Source organism: Chrysoperla carnea, chromosome 4 (assembly GCF_905475395.1).
Source record: "Chrysoperla carnea chromosome 4, inChrCarn1.1, whole genome shotgun sequence".
Classification (NCBI taxonomy): Eukaryota; Metazoa; Arthropoda; class Insecta; order Neuroptera; family Chrysopidae; genus Chrysoperla; species Chrysoperla carnea.
In genome coordinates, this window is record NC_058340.1 from 19,527,119 (window position 1) to 19,547,148 (window position 20,030).

Genomic DNA, 20,030 nt, shown 5'->3' on the forward strand with positions numbered 1-20,030 from the left:
GTATTTTATCTAATTTTAATTTATATTTTTAGTATCAGGTAGTATTTTTATTTAATATATAGATACCTAATAACAAATGGTATTGCTGGCGGATCTGAACAATTCAGTTAAAAGAAACTTATCCACCCTAAAATATATTGTTCTTTTAGTTATATAAATATGATCTGTAGCTCGAACCACAGTAGAATGGGAATTTTTTTGTCTAGAATATTCATGATAATTAATTTGACTTGTTTGTCTCCGTCCGTGGATGGATAAAATGATTGAAAAAGGAGTGAAAACCAATTCTGCTCAAAAGTGAAGTTTTTTTCTAAAGTACATACCTACCTCTAATACAAAAATTTTTGGAGAAAAATATGATAGACAAAAAATTGGACAAAAAAAATTGTTTAGGATAAAATACTATTATCAATAATTTTATTGTGTTATTGAAAATTATTTTTCATATTTTTGTACGTTTTTTTAAGAAAAAAAAAAAGAGCGATTGTGTCAGAAAGCACAATAACTCAAAAACGAAATGAGATATCAAGCTGAAATTTTTATAGCGTGCAGCTTAGGACGTAAAAAGTGAGATCGAGTTCGTAAATGAGCAACATAGGTCAATTGGGTCTTGGGTGCGTAGGACCCATCTTGTAAACCGTAGAGATAGAACCAAAGTTTAAATGTAAATAAAAAATTTAAAGGTTAATTGTTCCTTATCAAAAAATAAACTTTTGTTTCACTTGTTATACATAAAGATGTCTAAATTGATATCGATTCAGTTTTCTGTTAGTTGTAAGTGAAGGGAATCCATATCATAAGACAGTAGAGCAAATTTTCGACCTTTCATATTTAAATAATCAAAATGACTAAGTATTTAAACTCAGTATTGATTCACTTAAAAATAAAAAATAAATAAAAATTCAAAGCAGCAGGACAGTGAATTTGAGATTACATCGGTTCAATTTTTTTGAGAATTTGTACCTACAATGGTCATATTATGCATGTAAAATATATATATCAATTTCATTGAATACTGTTTTAGTTATATTTCACCAAAAAATATTGACTTATGCATTGCATCCATCTCATCCCTTAGAATATAGAAAATCCAGCTTCTTTTAGGTATCCCCAGCCACCCCCGATTGTCCCCTCCAGCAATTTGTTGTGGATACTCAGTTGAAAATTTACTTTTAAGAATGGCTTTGTACACCAGTACAGCCCCTTCAAACATAACTAGAGGGCTGCAAATCGGTATGTAGATTGAGTGTGTTAAGAATATGCCTTTTGGAGGTGTGAAATTTCCATCCTCCTTAGTTTCTATACCGCAAAAATATGTATCTCGTTTTTTAACATATTTCTATAGATCACTAAGCAGTTAGTGTCGACGATGTGCCTTTTGAGGGTTTTTTATAAAGGTTAGGTTAGGTTATATTGGCTGTTAACGAAGGACACGCTTGGGCTATAGAGCCCATTGTGATACCATATATGTGCTTTACCACCTTTCCGCTGACAATTTCATTTATCAGCTCCTCAATTTCAGAGGCTGAGTGCACCTCTTTCATGCATATACCATGCAATACACCAGCCCATCACAACTATTAATTAAATTAATTTTGTTGCGTTTTCTATAAAACAAAATCATATTTTTTAAGCAGTTCTTACTGCAGACATACCTAATTATTATATCTTAGACCTTTGACAGAAGACAAAAATCTCAATTCAAATAAAAACATAACATTAAGAAACTTCAAATAAGGGAGAAATATGACTTTAGTATTGAAGCTCTGCTTCCCACGAGTTGTTTTTTATATGTGTATTATTTTTTCTAGTAGTTTAGTTTTTCAAACAGATTAATATCAATAGTAACATAATAATTTTATTAAAAATAATTATAATTAAAATATTTATTTAATGATTTATTTGTTGGTTTGAACGGTCTCGTTAGTCGTTATTAATTGTACAAAAACCGATGCTTGTTTGTTTTTTTTTTTTTGAGGCTAAATTTAACTCATTAACTACATGTTGCGAAAAATAATCACTAATAAGTGGATACTATTTTTATCTTTGAAACTATTATCTCAAGCTCATTTCATTTCAAATTTTGCTCTTTCGGGTAATAATTAGGGAAATAATAGATGTGTGATATTAATTTGAAATTGGATAATTTGATAATGGATAATGGGCTGTGTGTTTATTTTTCTGTCTTGTGAATCGCTAAAATCAATTCAATTTTTTTTAATGGTATAATCTTTCAGTTTTCAAGCAAAAGGTTATATAAAATTGTTATATCTTTATTTTTTACAAAATCTTCCACTTCATATTCAATTTCCATATCATATAACAATGCCCGACCCTGACTTTTTTCAATTTATTTGAAGGATTTAAGTTTTCATTAAAACAAGGAAATCCATCTAAATACATTTTTTATGAAAAATTGATATTTTGATTTTATATTATAAAAACACCAACCTACGTATAAAGCAAAACCACAAAATCATTTTTATGTTTTTTAGAATATCAAGTTGAAGGACGTACTCTATTAAATATTATTCTTAAAAATAAATAAATCAGAATAGTGGTTATTAAAGATAATTTAATACTATGACTAGATATTAAGTATGTTGAACCCGCAATTTTGTTCATACTTTATACCACAATTATCGTCTAAATTTTGACTATCAAATTAATCTTACAAACACAGTTGTCGGAAATAATAAACTGAATGACAACTTAATTGTTAATCAAATTTAAATTTCATTTATATTAAACGCACGCTATAAATTGTATTGGGGAAAAAAATGAAATTATTTTTGACACTGTCAGCATCATAACCGAAATTTGATTGACACGGATCTCTTAAGGGTTTCAGTTAGTTAGTTCCTAGATCTAAAATTTGTTCTGCAAAAGATTTGATTAAAGCGAAATAAGTAAAAAAATCTATTATTTGGATTTGCCAAAGATAGTTATTTTCAAACAGCATATGTGTCTGATGGTTTGACCAAATTTTATATTGTACCTGGAAGCGTTAATAATGAAAAAAATATTAGTATACTATATAATGGCTGTGAAAATTGTTAAATTAATCCATACCAGATGTTATCAATATACTGTGTCCACCACACTTTGCTGTGAGACGCGTGCATGGAAATAAATGAGAAGTATCTAGTAAAGGACCTGTAATATAAGATAAAACCCTGCAACCCTGCAAATAAGGTAAAATGGTTTTCTGTGAAATTTTTTCTAACCCACCCTAAAATGTTCTTAGGATCATTCTGATCAAAAACCTCCCACGGCCACAAAACTTTTTAACGAGTGGTTCTCGAGCTACGGGCGACCAAAGCTACATATATTATATTTATAGCATCTATTTTGCAAGAAAAACTTTCCGTGAAACTTTTTCAAACCACCCACAAAATGTTCTTCGGATCGTTCTGATGCTCTAACGTCCACAAAATTTTTTAACCAATATTTTTCGAGCTACGGGCTATATAACTATAATGTATGTGTATCTTTGATCGCCCGTAGTGCAAAACCTACCCGTTAAAAAACTTTGTAGCCGTGAGAGTTTTTTATCAGAACGATCCGAAGCCCATTGGTGGGGGTGGTTTGAAAAAGTTTCATAGAAAGTCATTTTCTTAATCATAAAGGTACCATAAATATAACATATGTGTATGCCAGTCTTTGATCAAAACGTTCTGAAGGCCATTTCGGGGGCGATTTGAAAAGCTTTCACAGGAAGCCATTTTTTAGTCATATACGAAGACTTTATTATATTCGTAGCTTTGATCGCCCGTAGCACGAAAAGTACTCGTTAAAAGTTTTTGTGTCAAGGAGAGCTCTTGATCAGAGGGATTCAAAGAACATTTTAGTGTGAGTTAGAAAAAGTTTCACTGAAAGCTATCTATTATTGTGGGGTTCCTTAATTTTATGAGGCTTCTATTAAAAAGTTCACAACTTTTGAACGACCAAACTGATTTTTATTTAACTTACAGTTTCTTAATTTACACATGCTGTCCTTTTATTTGGTACCAGAGTTATATTTGAAAATATTCGATCGTTCAATTGTTCAGTCATGTGTCATATTATTCGATAACTATTCAGTTTTAGACCAAGTGTATAAATTCAAAAATATGCTTTTATAAATGCTCGATTCTGGTACAATCTGTATATGCTCTGAAATAAAAATGATCATTTATTTTTGTATTTAGTTTAATTGATATTAAGCTCTCTCCCCCAGGTCTAATTTGTAAAACATTTTTCCAATACATATTCTTAATAGGTACCCATGTATTTATTAATGCTTATTGTATTTTCATTCAATGATCAGTAAGCTATAGTTATTTATTTTTAACAAGAAATGAAATGTTTTTCGTTTATATCTTGTAAAATAATTAATTGAATGAATTTTATTTGTTTTCGACTTAATACTGTTGTTGCGATATTCTAGTACACTGCCTTTTTGTGTTGTGTTTTTATTTTCCGTTAATCTTATAATCGATTTATGTCAAGATTCATTTGATAGGCCTGGCCAAAAATCGATCCTACGGATGATAAACTGTACTAAATGACCAATATTTCAAATTCAATTTTTTAAATCTCAATTTTTAAAACATAATTTAACATAGTATGATCAAATATTTTACTGAGTCGATGACCACAAATGATTAAAATTGCACCAGTTAAACCATTTTAAGTGTAATTTTATAGAAATAAAACTTAGAATAATGTTTTAACTGGTTGCGACTTTAATTATGTATAGTTTTAAGTGTAATTTTATAGAAATTGAACTTAGAATAACGATTTAACTGGTGCAACTTAATGATATATAGTATACAATAAACTTCTAGGTATATTAAATTGATAGGCGATATTGATATAAACGATCTTTATAGAAGATAAAATCATTATGGAAATTAGTGCTTTCTTATATCAATATTTGATCAATTGGTTTTAAATCAATTTTTCTCTTTTTCAATGAGTGTCATGAGATATTCGAAAACATGTTCATAAAAATTTACAATTATTATTTGCTACTATGCTTTTTAAAGGGAGCACTTGAAGAATTAAAATTATATGGAATGCCATCATTAGCAGAGGTGCAATGTGAAACAGCTTTTATGGTAAGTGTTTTTACTTTATTTGGTCCTAAATTTTGCATAGTTTGTAAACTTTAAGTAGATACTTCTAAGGTAAGTCCTTGATACAATAGTTTTGGGTTTATTTTTTAATTAAGTTTTTTTCGTTCTTTCTTTTCAATATGCACAGTATTGTTCTACGAGCACAGAAAAATATATGGGGCTTAGGCCTATGTTAGGCCCCCAATATATCTGAAAAATAATATTTACACTTAGCTAGATATCTGAATGTTTTAGTTTAGGTATACAAACATAAACACAGCCTAACATTTTTTCATTTTTAGTCCTCAGATATGATAAGTTTAATTTACAGTCCTAAGTTTTACAACTCTAAATTGTACTCAATATTAATAGAAGTTATCGATCGGAGCTACATTCACACGATCGTTGTCAATTTGTTTTGAACGCCAATTATGTGATTTTCTTTTGGAAAAGCAATTTATGCAAAATTCTTGCAATTATTTTAATAAACCATCTTTTAAAAGATAGAAGGCAAATACAAGTCTCAAAATACCTATACAGTTGACGATCAATCTGTTTTGATTTAGGTACACTCTGTGTCACAAATTTTATTTCCAATTATTAATTTCTACAATGATTTACAATTATTAATCACTAATTTCATTTACAATTAATAATTTCGAATTTAAATTTTTATTTTTTGTTTAATTTATTTTTTGTTTCTTTTTTTATTTTTTGTTTTGTTTCAATTTCTACTTACAGAGTTTCCCAGAAGGTTCTGGTGATGAATTATTTCCAAATGCTGATGATTTATCTGTAAGTGCTGAAATATATTCGAATGTTTGATTATCCATTAACATAAATATATAGGTATATAGCTACTGTACATTTTTTGGAATTAATTGAAACTGGTTGATAATTTATTCGTTTTCAATTACGGGTTGACGCAAGGTTGCAATTCATAAATATTTTTTTTTTAATGGAAAAGAAGATTTTAATAGGAAGCCTCTCCTTTTAAGAAATTTTTAGGAGAAGGAGGATAGACACGTCGCTTTGTAGAGTGTCTGACAGTCTCTGAGAGTCGTTGAGAGTCGTTTACCTTCTTATTTAAATTAGAAATAGAAGCTAACATTCGTCAATGGTAATTTTGAAGGAGGAGGGAGTTAATTTTAAAAAAATTCCCTGTTCCATAACTAAAAAAGAACAAGGCCCAAGAAAAGGTGTTGTCAGACAATCGAAGGCCTACATTCGCTAAATTACGTCTTCAAATAAATCAGAAAAATGTACGATAGCTTAACTTAATACAGCGATTTCCTTAACTCAATATTCTAACAAAAATTTATATTCTCTAATGCCTGGATTACAATTTTATTTTATGAATTAAAATTAGGGATAAAAACCTGTGTTATTTAATGGTGACAGCTACAGACGCTACATTCTAAAAAGTAAACATTGGGTACGATGTTATAATATAGAAAAACTTAAATAAATTTTCTTTTTCAGATAACAGATGCTGAAGGAGAAGCTAGTCTCTCGGAAGGAAGTGGTGCTGGAATTCCACCATTTGTCATACCTCCACCTCCATCACCTGGTTAGTATAATTTTAATTCAGAATATAAAATACAGTCAAGAAAATCGGGGTCATCTTGGTCCATCCATAGTTCCTGCAACTCATACAGTTTAGGGACCTTAAAAAAATTGGAAAACGAAAGTTATAGCCTAATAATAATAATAATTTAGGTTCTTTTGCTAGCACAATGGCTCTACACCCTTGTGAAAACTTTCATTTGTGGAAAATTTTCTTCAAATGTATTTGCCTTGATTTTAAAACGTAAGACTGAGATATTCAGGTCTAAAGGTTGAATAGTGAATTTCCAAATACTTTCGATTTATGTTTTCCAAGGAGTTAAATAAAAATCCCATCCTTATTAAATACCTTCAAAAACTAGTAACGGTTACATTATCAACATTCGATTCATTATTTATGCATTCTTTTTATTCATATCCTACTTTTTCACCTTACGTATTACGTACGTCTATAGTTACTTTATATTTCTTATAACTTTTTCGTTTATAAGTGTAATACATTTTTAGATTTTCCAGTTGGCAGGACTAGCAAAGGAGATAAAGGAGATCGAGGTGCTAGAGTAAGCAATTTTTATTTGAATATTTGATCGGATATGAAATTGGAAATTTTTTAAAATGTTAGGTAAAGCATAAATACGCTAACCAACATAATTAAAACCATTTAGTTTTTTTTTTACGTAAATTGGTTCAAAATATTCCAAAATTAAAAAAATCCATCGAGATTCATAAATTTAACTACTTTTAAGGAAGCTTTTTTTATTTTCTGTTATATATATTAATTAATATCTACTTCATAAACAGGGGCCACCTGGGGAATCGATACGCGGACCACCAGGTCCACCGGGACCACCTGGCCCGCAAGGCCCGATAGGACCAGTTGGCTTACCGGGTCTACCGTATAGTGGAGACGATATCACAGGATTTGGTGAAGATAATGTAAGATATAATATAATTTTACTTTTCGATTTCGTTTTTAAACAAGTTTGTGTAATTCATATTATTGTAAACTGTGTAGCCATATCCGCTTGGGTCACCGACTGGACAGTGTTCATGTAATATTACAAGTATACGTGGCCCTCCTGGGCCACCTGGTGCTGATGGGCCAGTAGGTATTCCTGGAATGACAGGTTTACCTGGTCCAGGTGGAGAAAGAGGGGCACCTGGTCCGCGTGGAGAGAAAGGAGATAGGGGTGATACTGGAAATCGGGGTCCTGAAGGTCAGCAAGGCCAAAAAGGTGAACCAGGAAGAGATGGTATGCCAGGCATTGCAGGACCACCAGGTCCACCTGGTCCAACAACACATTTGGATTTCACGAGTTTTGATGTAAGTTGAACACCTTTAATACGATGAACCTTTAATATGATCGTGCCTTTGAATTTTTTGACTAATTGATGAATTGCATCCATTAAATGCAGCCTAGTTGGAAGCCACGCACTATTTTCAAGGTATAAAACAATAAATACATTTCTTTTTATATTTATCAAGAAAATAAGCTTATTTGAATTGCTATGCGATAATGTTTTAGAATTTATTCGATTAATTATTTTATAAAAATTCATTTTTAATAGCTCAGTAGACATAGCAATTCCATCTATGGTAATATTTGTGATTAACGCAAACTTAAACAGCCAAAATCTACAAATTTAATTCTATATAGTAGTATTCAAACTTTTGTTACTTATAAAAAAACAAACAAACAAACAAACTAACATTTCAAATGACCGAGAAGACATAATTTCTTGGAAACTGACTTAAGGAAATTCTCAACAAATCTTTCAATCGAAATATAAGCAAAAATTACATATATATTATAAACATTCAATTTTAATAGGATACTATAACGGGGCCAGCTGCTCGCCCAGGGCCTCCGGGGCCCAAAGGAGATGTTGGATCTCAAGGACCTCAAGGTAAACAAGGTCCAAGAGGTGAACCTGGATCTAAGGGAGAACGGGGAGAGACAGGAATAAAAGGAGATAGAGGGGAACGGGTAAATAAATTTCCTTAAAAATTGAAAAATTGACTGTTATATTACTTTATAATGTATAATTTATTTGTGAATATTTCCATAGGGTCATCATGGTGCGCAAGGAGCTCAAGGATTCAAGGGAGAACCTGGAGTACCAGGTATGGATGGCATACCTGGTTTGCCTGGAGCAAATGGTCGTCCAGCAGAGAAGGGCGAAAAAGGTGAACCAGGAAAGCCAGGACCACCAGGTACACCTGCTGTAGCGATGGTAGGTGCTGGAGACGGCTATATGATGACAGGGATAGGTGAAAAAGGAGAACCAGGAGAAAAAGGTGAGAAAGGAAAGCGTGGAGAGCAGGGTCAAGAAGGTGTTTGTTGTGAAATATTATCCCACAATGGGGCTATATCCAAAATTTGATTATACATGAATATTCAAAATTCTGCTTTGTTTAAATTGCAGTGGAATCAAAAATTGTTGCTTTAATAATTTTCAACCAAAGCTTAGAAGACAGAACAAATTCATTAATTTGTTTATTTTATGTATTGTATAGGTGAACCTGGAGTAAAAGGAGAGAAAGGAGAGCGTGGAGAGCAGGGTCAAGGAGGTCTCCCAGGAATGAATGGCGCACCAGGCTCGTCAGGAGAAAAAGGAGAACCAGGAAAAGATGGTGAAGCAGGTCCACAAGGTTTACCAGGCTTAAAAGGTGAACGAGGGCCGCCTGGACCTACTTCAATTGCAGGTTCCGGTACTGATTTTATTACAATAAAGGTAAATTATTATTTTTATATTCATACTTTTCTATTGCATAAATTCAAAATCTTATGTCTTGGTATAGGGTGATAAAGGTGATCAAGGTAAGCGTGGTAGAAGAGGAAAGGAGGGTCCTATGGGACCTGTTGGACCACCTGGCAAGCCTGGACCACCGGGAGACATTGGATTACCCGGATGGATGGTAAGTTTGATTTCTATTTCCTTTTTCATTTGACACTCATTTATGCTATAATTATTCTATTTATGCAACCAAAGAATAGTCTTAAGGTAAGCTTGCCATGAATGAACAGATTTCAAAATACTAGTTGAGGTACATTACAATAATGCAACTAAATTTGTCTTTTTTATTTTATAATAAGGGTCGTCCTGGAGTACCTGGTGCTCCTGGTCCCAAGGGAGAAAAAGGTGATACAGCGGACATTAGCTTGTTAAGAACTTTGAAAGGTGATAAAGGTGATGCTGGAACTCCTGGTAGAGATGGTCATCCAGGACCAGCATTTGAAGGTCCACCTGGCCCACCGGGTCCACCAGGCCCACCTGGACCACCTGGTATCCCTGGAATATCAATTACCGGACCTAAAGGAGAACCTGGCTATGCACCCTCGAGATTTGCATATGGTGAACCTAACTTTGGACCAACTAGATCAGGTATAGTAAATTTTTGTAATTTTCAAATGAAATGTCTACTTGAATATATTATATCCAAACAGTCTAAGCTTACCTACTATGATTTAATTCATGCTATCAATAGGACCTAGAAGTAGTCTGGAAGAGTTAAAAGCCATAAGAGAACTTGAACAATTGAAAAAAAGTCAAAAGGAAACCTTTTCTGCGACAGGTAATTTGTAAATTATTAAAAAAGGTTTTTGTTTTTTATCATTTGGGACTATTTATCCCGATCCTCAGCATGTGTTTAAATATTAGTATATCTAATTTACTTGGGCAGAAAATGCTAAACAATAAATTAACATTTTCAGTGCATTCTAAATACGACGAGAAAAATCCGGCCAAAGTCGTTCCAGGTGCAGTCACATTCCAAACAAATGAAGATATGATGCGGGTTCGTATAAATAAAAAATCATTTTCTCCTTAAAATATATTTTAATATTTTAATTATTTTTTTCAGATGTCACCTATGAGTCCGGTTGGTACTTTGGCATATATAATAGATGAAGAAGCCTTGTTAGTTCGTGTAAATAATGGATGGCAGTACATTGCGGTAAATATTATAAAAATACTTAATCAGAGTATTTAATATAATGTACGTATTTAATTTAGCTTGGATCTATGGTTCCAATTACAACTCCAGCACCTCCAACCACAGCTGCACCAGCAATCATGCCACCATTTGAAGCTAGTAATTTGATAAACAATGTACCACAACCTGTCGATGGTCCAAATGTAAGTATTACAAACTTATTATTGAGGGTGTACGAGCGCCAGGGAAATTTTGGATAAAATGCTTGATATTTTTTTAAATGAAGTTGGACTAAATCTAATTTGAAAATTTAAGGGAGGGTTGCCCGAGTATTTAAAAAAAAATAAATGACTTCAAAAGCAGGCATATTTAACATCAACAATATGTTTTCATAGATTTCTCCAAAACTAGTCGGTGAAATTAAAAAAAAAAAAACTGTTTAAATTAAAGTTAAAACCTTAATAAATTATTGAAAACAAAAAAACTCGTTGAGTCCGACTTATTAAGGATCTATAATGTATAAGTACCGTAGTAGCCACAAAAATTAAACAAAAAATATATTTTCAATTTTGAAAGTGAATTATGTTATAACTTGACAATATAAAACGAAAAGTAAAAATAAAAATTTTTTGATATCTGAAATAATTTTCAAAATATTGAAATTTGTTTAATTATTTAGCTTTCGAAATTTCAAAAATCAAGGCAGATATCGAAATATTTTATTTTTATTTTTCGTCTATATTCATGAAGTTATAACAAAATTCATCATCAAAGTTGAAAATAAGGTACAAATAATTTAAACCGCAAGTCTAAAAAAACCGCTTGCCATGGCGCTATTACTACCACAACCATTCCTCTTAAAATAATAATATTAACAAAATTGTTTATGCTTTACCTAAAGTGGTTCCCAAAAATGGTAAGATAACTAGATCTAAAAATTATTTGAACTAACATAATATTAATTATGTTTTTAATTTTTTAGTTACGAATGGCGGCATTAAATGAACCATATACAGGTGATATGCATGGTGTGCATGGTGCTGATTTAGCGTGCTACCGACAAGCACGACGTGCAGGATTACATGGAACTTTCCGAGCATTTTTGTCATCACGTGTTCAGAATATTGATTCAATTGTTAGTTTGGCTGATCGAGATTTGCCTGTTGTTAATTTACGTGGTGATGTTTTATTTAATTCATGGTCAGATATGTTTAGAGGAGATGGGGCACCATTTCCGCATCCACCTAGAATACTATCATTTAGTGGGAAAAATGTATTAACTGATTTGTCATGGTAAGTAATAAATCATAGACTGAAATAAATGTTTAAAATTTTAATTTTGTTCCTCGGGCGTGACAATTTGATAATCATATTGGAGATTAAAATTAACGAATGAGCTAATTATGATTTCTCTGTTAAAAACACAAAATATATATCCTAGGGAAATGATTTGGAAATTAGGTATTTCGATTCAATTATAGTCAACCCCAAAATTTTGCATGGGGCTAAAGCGGAATGATTAAGAAAGAATATAAAATTACCGAATATCTTACAATCGGAATGAATAAAAAATTAAAACTTTTTTCTCCGATTTATTCTATTCAATTCCAATTCAAAATTTTGAATGTGTTTGATCGGAAATTCCAAATTCAATAATATTTTCAATTCATTGAATTACAAACAACCAAGATTGAGAAATCCGTGTATGAAATCCATATTTATCCCGGGTTAGCAAAAACCACATTAACTATCTTTGTTCTCACAGATTGAATTTCTATCCTTGAAATATAAAATTTTAGTTTTTTCTACGGTTTTATTACAAAAACAGAAGATTTTTTAATGCTCAACGCAAAAAAGATCGAGAGGTGTCATAGGACACGCGGTAGGAACTATTTTCCTTTCGTATCTTGGATCATCATAAATGGTACAAACTTATCTTAAAATTTATTGTATGAATTTTTAGAAGTCAAATACTTGTTTGATTCTTTAAAGAATTTAGTTTTATTGCTACTTTTAGTTTTACTGTATGCAATAATTGCAGTTTTAGTTTAAAAAAGACAGACTTTTGATTTAGTAGCCAACCCAATATGTGATTACTTTACGTTTGGTTTGATTAGGATAATTATCATGATTTAACATAAAAATTGCACTGTACGCATACTTTAAATTATCTCTGTTTTCTTTAACTTCTGATAACTTTCACAACTCAATTTTTTAAATGGTAAAACATAAAATTTAGACAAAAAATTCAAATTGGCAGTTATAAAAAGATTTTTGCATTTTCCCTAAATTCATGGCAACCTGAATCGATTGAAAAAGTTTTAGTTTCCTAGGTGGCCTAGATGTCGGTTTTTGGTGTCTGTTGCAGTTTTTTTGGTTTTAACTACCAATCAGCAAACAAATATCGTGCGATAAGGAACATAATTTCAAAAGATGCCTTGTTTAACAGCAAAAGATTTATAAATTTGTATTTGTTCAATTTTAATATAATGTTTGTTTTATAGGCCTCATAAAATGGCATGGCATGGATCCCTTGTAACAGGCGAACGAGCATTAGATGTATCATGTGATGCCTGGCATTCAGGATCACAACATTCCATGGGCTTAGCAGGATCATTACGAGGCCCACAATTATTAGAACAGAATGTACGACCGTGTAATCAACGGCTTGCTTTATTGTGTATTGAAGCAACTAGTCAACAAAATATTAGAAGAAAAAGAGAAGTTAAAGAGTAAGAATAATATTAGAAAGTAATTAAATTAGAATGTTATTAATAAAATATGCTTTCTATTTTTTTTTAGGTATACGAGAGATTTTACAGAATTTGAATATGCCAATTTTCTAAGAAATATCACTTCCGCTTCTGTGTAATAGTTAAATTAATCACCCGTCCAGAATCCGTATATGTGTATATTTATAATCCCATTCATCCTAATCGCATTTTAATTTTAGTTATAGGAATCAAACGATTGAAATACAATTATTTAATTTATTAGTAGTATCTTATCCTCGTGGTGTATATTATTTGTTTTACTGTTTTCACTGTATCTAAAAAATTCAAATATCAAAAGGTTAGTTAAAACAGCTATACGTAGTTTCTAGAAAATATAATTTATATAATTTATGTGACTACATTCTTAGACGGAATCATCTGTGCACCAGTTTGGATTTTTTTGTTTCGTTTGAAAGGCAATTTAAAGGAGAGTGTTCTTAGCTATTTTTCATTGAGAGTTTAGGCCTTCGAACTCGAACAACTAAAAAATAGACGATGAGCCTCAAAATTGGTTCAGTTTGGAGAAAACTCTAAGAAAAAGTGTAATTTAATGAAGAGTGTTCTAAGATGCGTTTCAAGTGCTTAGGGTTCCGTACCCGAAAATTTTTTCTTGGGGTTTTTTCAAATTTTGTTAATTTCACTTAGCTACTTTTGTAAATTGTTCTGTCTTATGTATTATCAACTATGAGCATTAGTTGACTTTGAAATAACCCTGAACTTCAAATAAAAATTTAAGTTAATGTTACTATTATAAGTCTCTCTTTTAATCCAACAATGTTCACACAGGTTATTATTTCCATAAATATTGAAAATTGTAGATTAAAAGCCAATACTATAAACTTCCTATTTTCAAAATTTTAAAAAGACATTTCCAAAATATTTTATTGGCAGATAAAGTCTGGAAAATAAAGAACACATATATTGAAATTTATGAAGTTATATTATACTTTTATGGTCATGGCAATACAGGAGACTGTAGTAGATAGACCTTCGCCCATCTAATAAGCAGATGAGACATATATTTATGAATATGATACCTTGTTTATCGAAAAGTATACATGGCAATTTGAATTAAATTATTTTTGCATTAAAATTTTTATTCTGATACCAATTTCGATTGACTCACAGATCGATGTAGTTATGAACCAATTAGCCATGAGCAAAAGTAAGTAGCGTAGCTCATCTAGACTTATTCTCCATATTATAAACTATCAGTTAAAACTAAAGTTTGTTTAACAAAAGAGTGAAGGTTATTTAAAAAAATTCTTTTAATGAGGAATAGCCTAGAACGCTTTTCGACCGACTGACTATCACAGGTGTGTCGATCAATAAAATTTCAAAAAAAGTATGTTTTATCTCGTTATAAGATTGATCAAGGTCAATCTTAAACCGTCTCTTAGACTATAGGTAAAATTATCAAATCAAACTGTAATCTAAAATGCAAAATACGTACAAATTGAATACCTTAGTTATCAATCTTTTTTTTGTTGTTGTCATACAATAAACACATTAAAATCGACTATCAAGACACTATCAAACAAATAATAGACCGTGAACCCATAGTAAAACGAAATGAATATTTTTTTGTTTGGTTTTTTGAGGCTTGAATAAAGTATGCTTAGTAATTTCAAAAAAATTTAAGCTTTAATAGTACTAGAGTGTCGAATGTATAGAAATCAAGTTCAATTTTTATGTTTTTTCATAACTGCTTTTGTTCTGCTGTATGCATTTGAATAAAGTTTGCAAATGAGTTTCCATTTTACAATTAAACTTGTATTGCCATTCACTTTCTTATAATGGATACCAACAGTTATAAAAAACCAAACGCCGAAAAACATGATATAAGTATATATTCTAATAATTTGACTTTCGAGTAACTATTAAAACTTGAAATTACTGTATTACTATGCTAACCTTTATCAATCCTCAAATTAGCATTCATTATGGGCTTATAGTCCAAAACACCGTCTTTAATATTGAATTCTAGTAGAATTGTAGTTGCATAATATTTTCCAACATAGAAATTTTCCAAAATAATAATTAAATCATGCTTTTTAATAATTTTCATAAAAAATAATTAATGGTACACGTTTAAATAATACACGTGCTAAATAAGTGATAGATAAAAAAAGAAAGAAATTTTACTAGTTGTTTCAATCGAAAACAAAATGTGTTTGTAAAATATTTTCTGTACATAATAATGAGTAGCTGCAATTATTTTAATTAGAGTTTTTTAAATTAAATTAAAATATTTTATTGATCTTAGTTTTACACAAGAATGTTTACACAAAAACGATTTTAATGTATCAGAAAACATTGTAAATAATTAATTTGGAAAACGCTGTAAAAAAGCACATCAAATTTTCCAAATCTTTCTTTTATGATCTTAAGATACTGAACAAACGATTCAAAAAACTGAATTGTTACTTGTATTGTTAAACTAATTGGTAATTGTAGTGTTGAGTAAATTAAATTAAATTAGTAGATATAATTTTTAACCAGTTTTAGCTTCAATAAGATAACGTCCACCTAAGCGTAGACATTTTTGCGGGTAGTGGGATTTGAGCTACTTTTTCTCAAATCCACGCTTTAACTGATTTAATATTATTTTGAAAAAACCCTTTCATATCGTAGGAGCGATGTTTTCAATCATAACAGAGGCAATCCATCCCTCGCTCTATTGTGCCTGAAAAATGACAGTAAAATCATGATAAATGAAAGGAAAACATTTTCTACTGGATTCCATTACAATAAAGTGAAATTAAAATTTATTAAAAAACGAAGCAATAAACAATTAAAGATTGCATTCAAAGGTTGCCTATCTCTTTTTAGCAACACAAAATTTATATGTAATCTCTTTGGCGATAGACACGTATCACGTCACTAGTAGGGTATCTTCATCTTTGTTTAATTAGGAATTTTAAACGTTCATATCTTGCATACTGTTAATATTTTTAAAACCCAACTTCACTTTTTTTTCTGGAGTGATAAAACAATTTAGTCTGATCCCCTATTTACTTAGCTTTATTGACTCAAAAACACAATACAATTTATGTTTAAAGTAAATTAAATTATTTACATTAACTAATTCTAAATTAGTTCTGAACACAACCTATTTTCTTCAATATTTAATTTTCTTAAAATTAAAACTTTTTTATATAGTATATTTAGAGAAAAAAAAGGAATGTAGAAAAGTTGATGGGTACCTATTTATTTTTACAGCGTTTTTAAAATTACACACTACTTTGCTTCATCCTTTTAATTTTAATTTTTATTTTAATACACACAGTATTACAACAAAAATTATTTTTGATGTGAAAAAATATTAATATATTTTATATGTTGCAAGTTTCACAGTGCTCACTTTAAAATAATAATCTAATCTCTTTGTATCAAATTTCATATTGTATAATCATATTTGTTACTTTGTATGTATTTATTTATTGACTTTTTTTTATTAGAAATTTATACGTTTAGGTTTGAATTGAATGCTCAAAATTGAAAAAAAATTACTATATAATTAGATATTTTTAACAATTTTTGCTAACAATTTAAAAGGCCTAAAATTGAACCGTTTTCCTGGATAATGAAAAATTAGCCAACAGGTAGCTCCTATTTAGCTGAGCTCAAAATAAATGAGAATATCTATACAAAAAAGAGTACATTTTTTGGTTAAATGGATATTTTCTGAAAAATAAACCAATTCTGCTACGGGGTACTAAAGGCAGTATAGGAATTTAAATTTTATCTCGGACTATTTAATCAATCGTCAAATATTAAATCTCCAGCCATAATTTTTAAGATTATATCTCATTTGTAAAATTTTACCCAACATACTATGCTTCATCGAAATCATATGGAAAAAAATTTTCTCAATTTTCTGTAAAATTTGAAAAAAAATTCACTTTTATAAAGTCTGTCTCAAAATCGTGTAATATTACTGCACGAAATGCACCATCGTGCAAAAATATAAGTTACATCTCAAAAATGTCTGGATAGATCAATTTTGTTTCTATATTTACTGTTATTTCTTGGTAAATTGGCAATGGTTCTCTAGGAAAATGGATCATTAAATTGAAGCGCCTAAAATATAATTTACCTTCACTTTCATCACAACTTTTAAATCTTATTTAGAATATTATCGGTAGAATAAAGCAAATTTCATCATAAGTTTTCGAATAATATTTATTTTCTTTAAAAAGACAATGCCTTACCTAATAAAATTTAGGGAATTTGTAATATCGTCCTGCCTTTTTTTGTAATTACTAGTCTATGTATTTTCTGAATTATAAACATTATGGATTAGAGGAAATTAATAAAGCATACATCAATATTCACAGAACCGAGATAAAATTTCATTAAATAAAAATTTAAAATATATGTGTGAAGATTTATGAACAGTTTTTTCAGCACTCGACTTACTACGGTTTTATAAATGCTACTACCTTTGGATTGTGTATAAAGTCCTGTTTGTAAAATGCTATGCAAAAGAGCTTTATTTTTGAAGCAATTCTAGACATATCTCGAAAAATATTCATCTCATCGTCAAAAATACTGGATTTCTATGTCTTTGAATCTTGGTAACGACAAGTTCTGTGGTATCGACTTTCGACAAGAATATCACATATATAGGCACAGTTATTACTAGTCTATGTTTCAGAAGCAACTTGACCAATTACCACATCAGCCTGATTCTTTTATTTTTTGGGTCAAGAATATCCGAAAAAAAATTTAGGATACAAAAATTTGTCCTATTTTACGCTATTTTTTTAAGGAGTATTGTATGCTAATTCGAAATTTTACAAAACTATAAAGGCTCATATAATCGTCAATATGCATAACTAGCTGGGAACTACCCGCTTTGCTGGGAAACATCCCCACTTGCACCCCTGCCTCCACATTTCCTTGCGTTGGATAACAGTTTTGTAATGTACACGTCATGCTCTTTTATTTGATACCCCACTTAGGTATATTTGTAAATATTCGATATTTCCTTCCCACTTTCTCGCTACACCTTTCTACCCTCCGAAGGTTAAAAAAATTTCTAAATGTAATTTAAAACATTCTGACCAAGTTTTGAACTATTAAAAGCCATAATTGAAAAATATGAATTTTTTATTCATGAACACCCCTGCAACCCCCCTTGTGGGTGGAATTTCGTAAATTCCGTTCTTAGCTGACCTCTACTTGGCAAAAGGAATATTCCTGCCAAATTTCAAGTCTCTACGTCTTATAGTTCCAGAGATATCGTGATGAGTGACTATCTATATCTATAGAAAGTCTCCTATATATTTATAGATAATTATGTTTTTGGATCCTAGTTAGCCTATAAGCAATCCAGAAGTATGAAAATATGATTATTTTTGTTGGTTGAATGACAAGTTTTTGAAGTATCAACTCACTACGGGGATATCACTTCCCATAATCAAATGAGCGAGTCGATTATTATATTTGTTGTGTCGTTTACTCTAGAAAACTTTTTTATATCATCCCGGGGATATGCAATTTTTTTTCGATTTTTTAAAGAGTTTTCTTTAAAAAATGGAGAAATTACAAGAAATTATATGATTCGGAACATAATGAAATTTCGTTTATAGATTAATATTGGTTCAAAAAGTACGAAAATCATTTAACGATTTTATAAGCCATTTTTAGATATCTCCTAAAACCCTGTACGAAAAACATTACCTCTCTCTGGATCACATTGACACAGCTTGTCTCATTGTCACAATTTTCGATGCCCGATCTAATAAAAAAATATTCAGTTGTACAGAATTGTCCTTTTTGGTCTGTACGGAAGGCATTGTCCTTTTAATTTATTTTATTTTCTTATAATAAAAAAATTATTACGCTGAGTATATTTATTATCTACTGAATTAGAGCAAATTTTTCAGTTATTTTTAAATTTAATTTAATTTAATATAATATAATAACTATATAATTTTTATAATTACTAAGGTCAATTTTTTTACTTTTCATACCAAATAATAGGAATAGACATAAATAATATTTATATTAATAAAATAATTATTAGTAGTTGGGTAAATCTACCGGATTTTGATCATCAATTCGTAAAATTTTGGGAGAAGGCAAATTTTTTTTTAGGTTTCTTTCGTTGTAAAAAATACAGAAAAAATTCTGCACGCGGTTTTGGGACAATTTATCATTACATTGTTTTCTTGGGTGACGTTTTCTTGAACATCTCTGCTTCTATTAACCGGATTGAAACGAATTAAAACACAAATTTTTTTTAAATTTCTGCATCGATCTGGTTTGCTGTCAAATCCTAAACATAACAAAATAACTTCAAATTTTCAAGAAAATCGCTGTAGCCTCATATTGTCAACATTCTTTGATAACGTTTCGAAGAATGTAGGAATTGAGTTGAAATTATCGAAAAAGATGTAACTTATGATCATATAATAATTACTTTTTTTATTCGTCCCAATCCGATTAATAGTAGCAGTGATATTCAAGAAAAAATCACCAACGAAAACCGCGTGCAGAAGATCATGCGGATCGTTCCGGAACCGGAAAATGGATTTTCTGAATTTTTTTACAACGAAAGAAGTCTATTAAACAAAAACTTTGCCTTCACCCAAAATTTTACAAGTTTGTTATGAAAATCTGGTTGATTTATCCAATTATTGGTCA

At 30.2% G+C, this 20,030-nt stretch overlaps 1 protein-coding gene across 2 annotated transcripts; it reads left to right on the plus strand.

The window, feature by feature from the left end:
• Positions 1 to 5,045: 5,045 nt before the first annotated feature.
• Positions 5,046 to 13,522, plus strand: LOC123299265 (collagen alpha-1(XVIII) chain-like). Of its 2 annotated transcripts, XM_044881601.1 has the most exons (21): positions 5,046 to 5,102; positions 5,841 to 5,894; positions 6,582 to 6,669; positions 7,173 to 7,225; positions 7,467 to 7,601; positions 7,681 to 7,989; positions 8,082 to 8,111; positions 8,498 to 8,653; positions 8,736 to 8,964; positions 9,184 to 9,401; positions 9,469 to 9,585; positions 9,660 to 9,671; positions 9,764 to 10,052; positions 10,156 to 10,242; positions 10,382 to 10,464; positions 10,531 to 10,623; positions 10,683 to 10,805; positions 11,504 to 11,518; positions 11,585 to 11,895; positions 13,107 to 13,334; positions 13,405 to 13,522. In XM_044881601.1, exons 1-21 carry the CDS (start codon positions 5,061 to 5,063, stop codon positions 13,472 to 13,474), a joined length of 2,742 nt encoding a protein of 913 aa, XP_044737536.1. In that variant the 5' UTR covers positions 5,046 to 5,060; the 3' UTR covers positions 13,475 to 13,522. The 2 variants fall into 2 exon arrangements, with proteins under 2 accessions (XP_044737536.1, XP_044737537.1); XM_044881602.1 differs by lacking the exon at positions 11,504 to 11,518.
• The last annotated feature ends 6,508 nt before the right edge of the window (positions 13,523 to 20,030 follow it).

Excerpts from the sequence above, each read along its gene's own strand:
- LOC123299265 (XM_044881601.1), top strand. The coding sequence starts at position 5,061 with ATGCCATCATTAGCAGAGGTGCAATGTGAAACAGCTTTTATG. Across the intron at positions 5,103-5,840 it reads AATGTGAAACAGCTTTTATG|AGTTTCCCAGAAGGTTCTGG; the intron begins GTAAGTGTTTTT and ends TTCTACTTACAG. Across the intron at positions 5,895-6,581 it reads CAAATGCTGATGATTTATCT|ATAACAGATGCTGAAGGAGA; the intron begins GTAAGTGCTGAA and ends TTTCTTTTTCAG.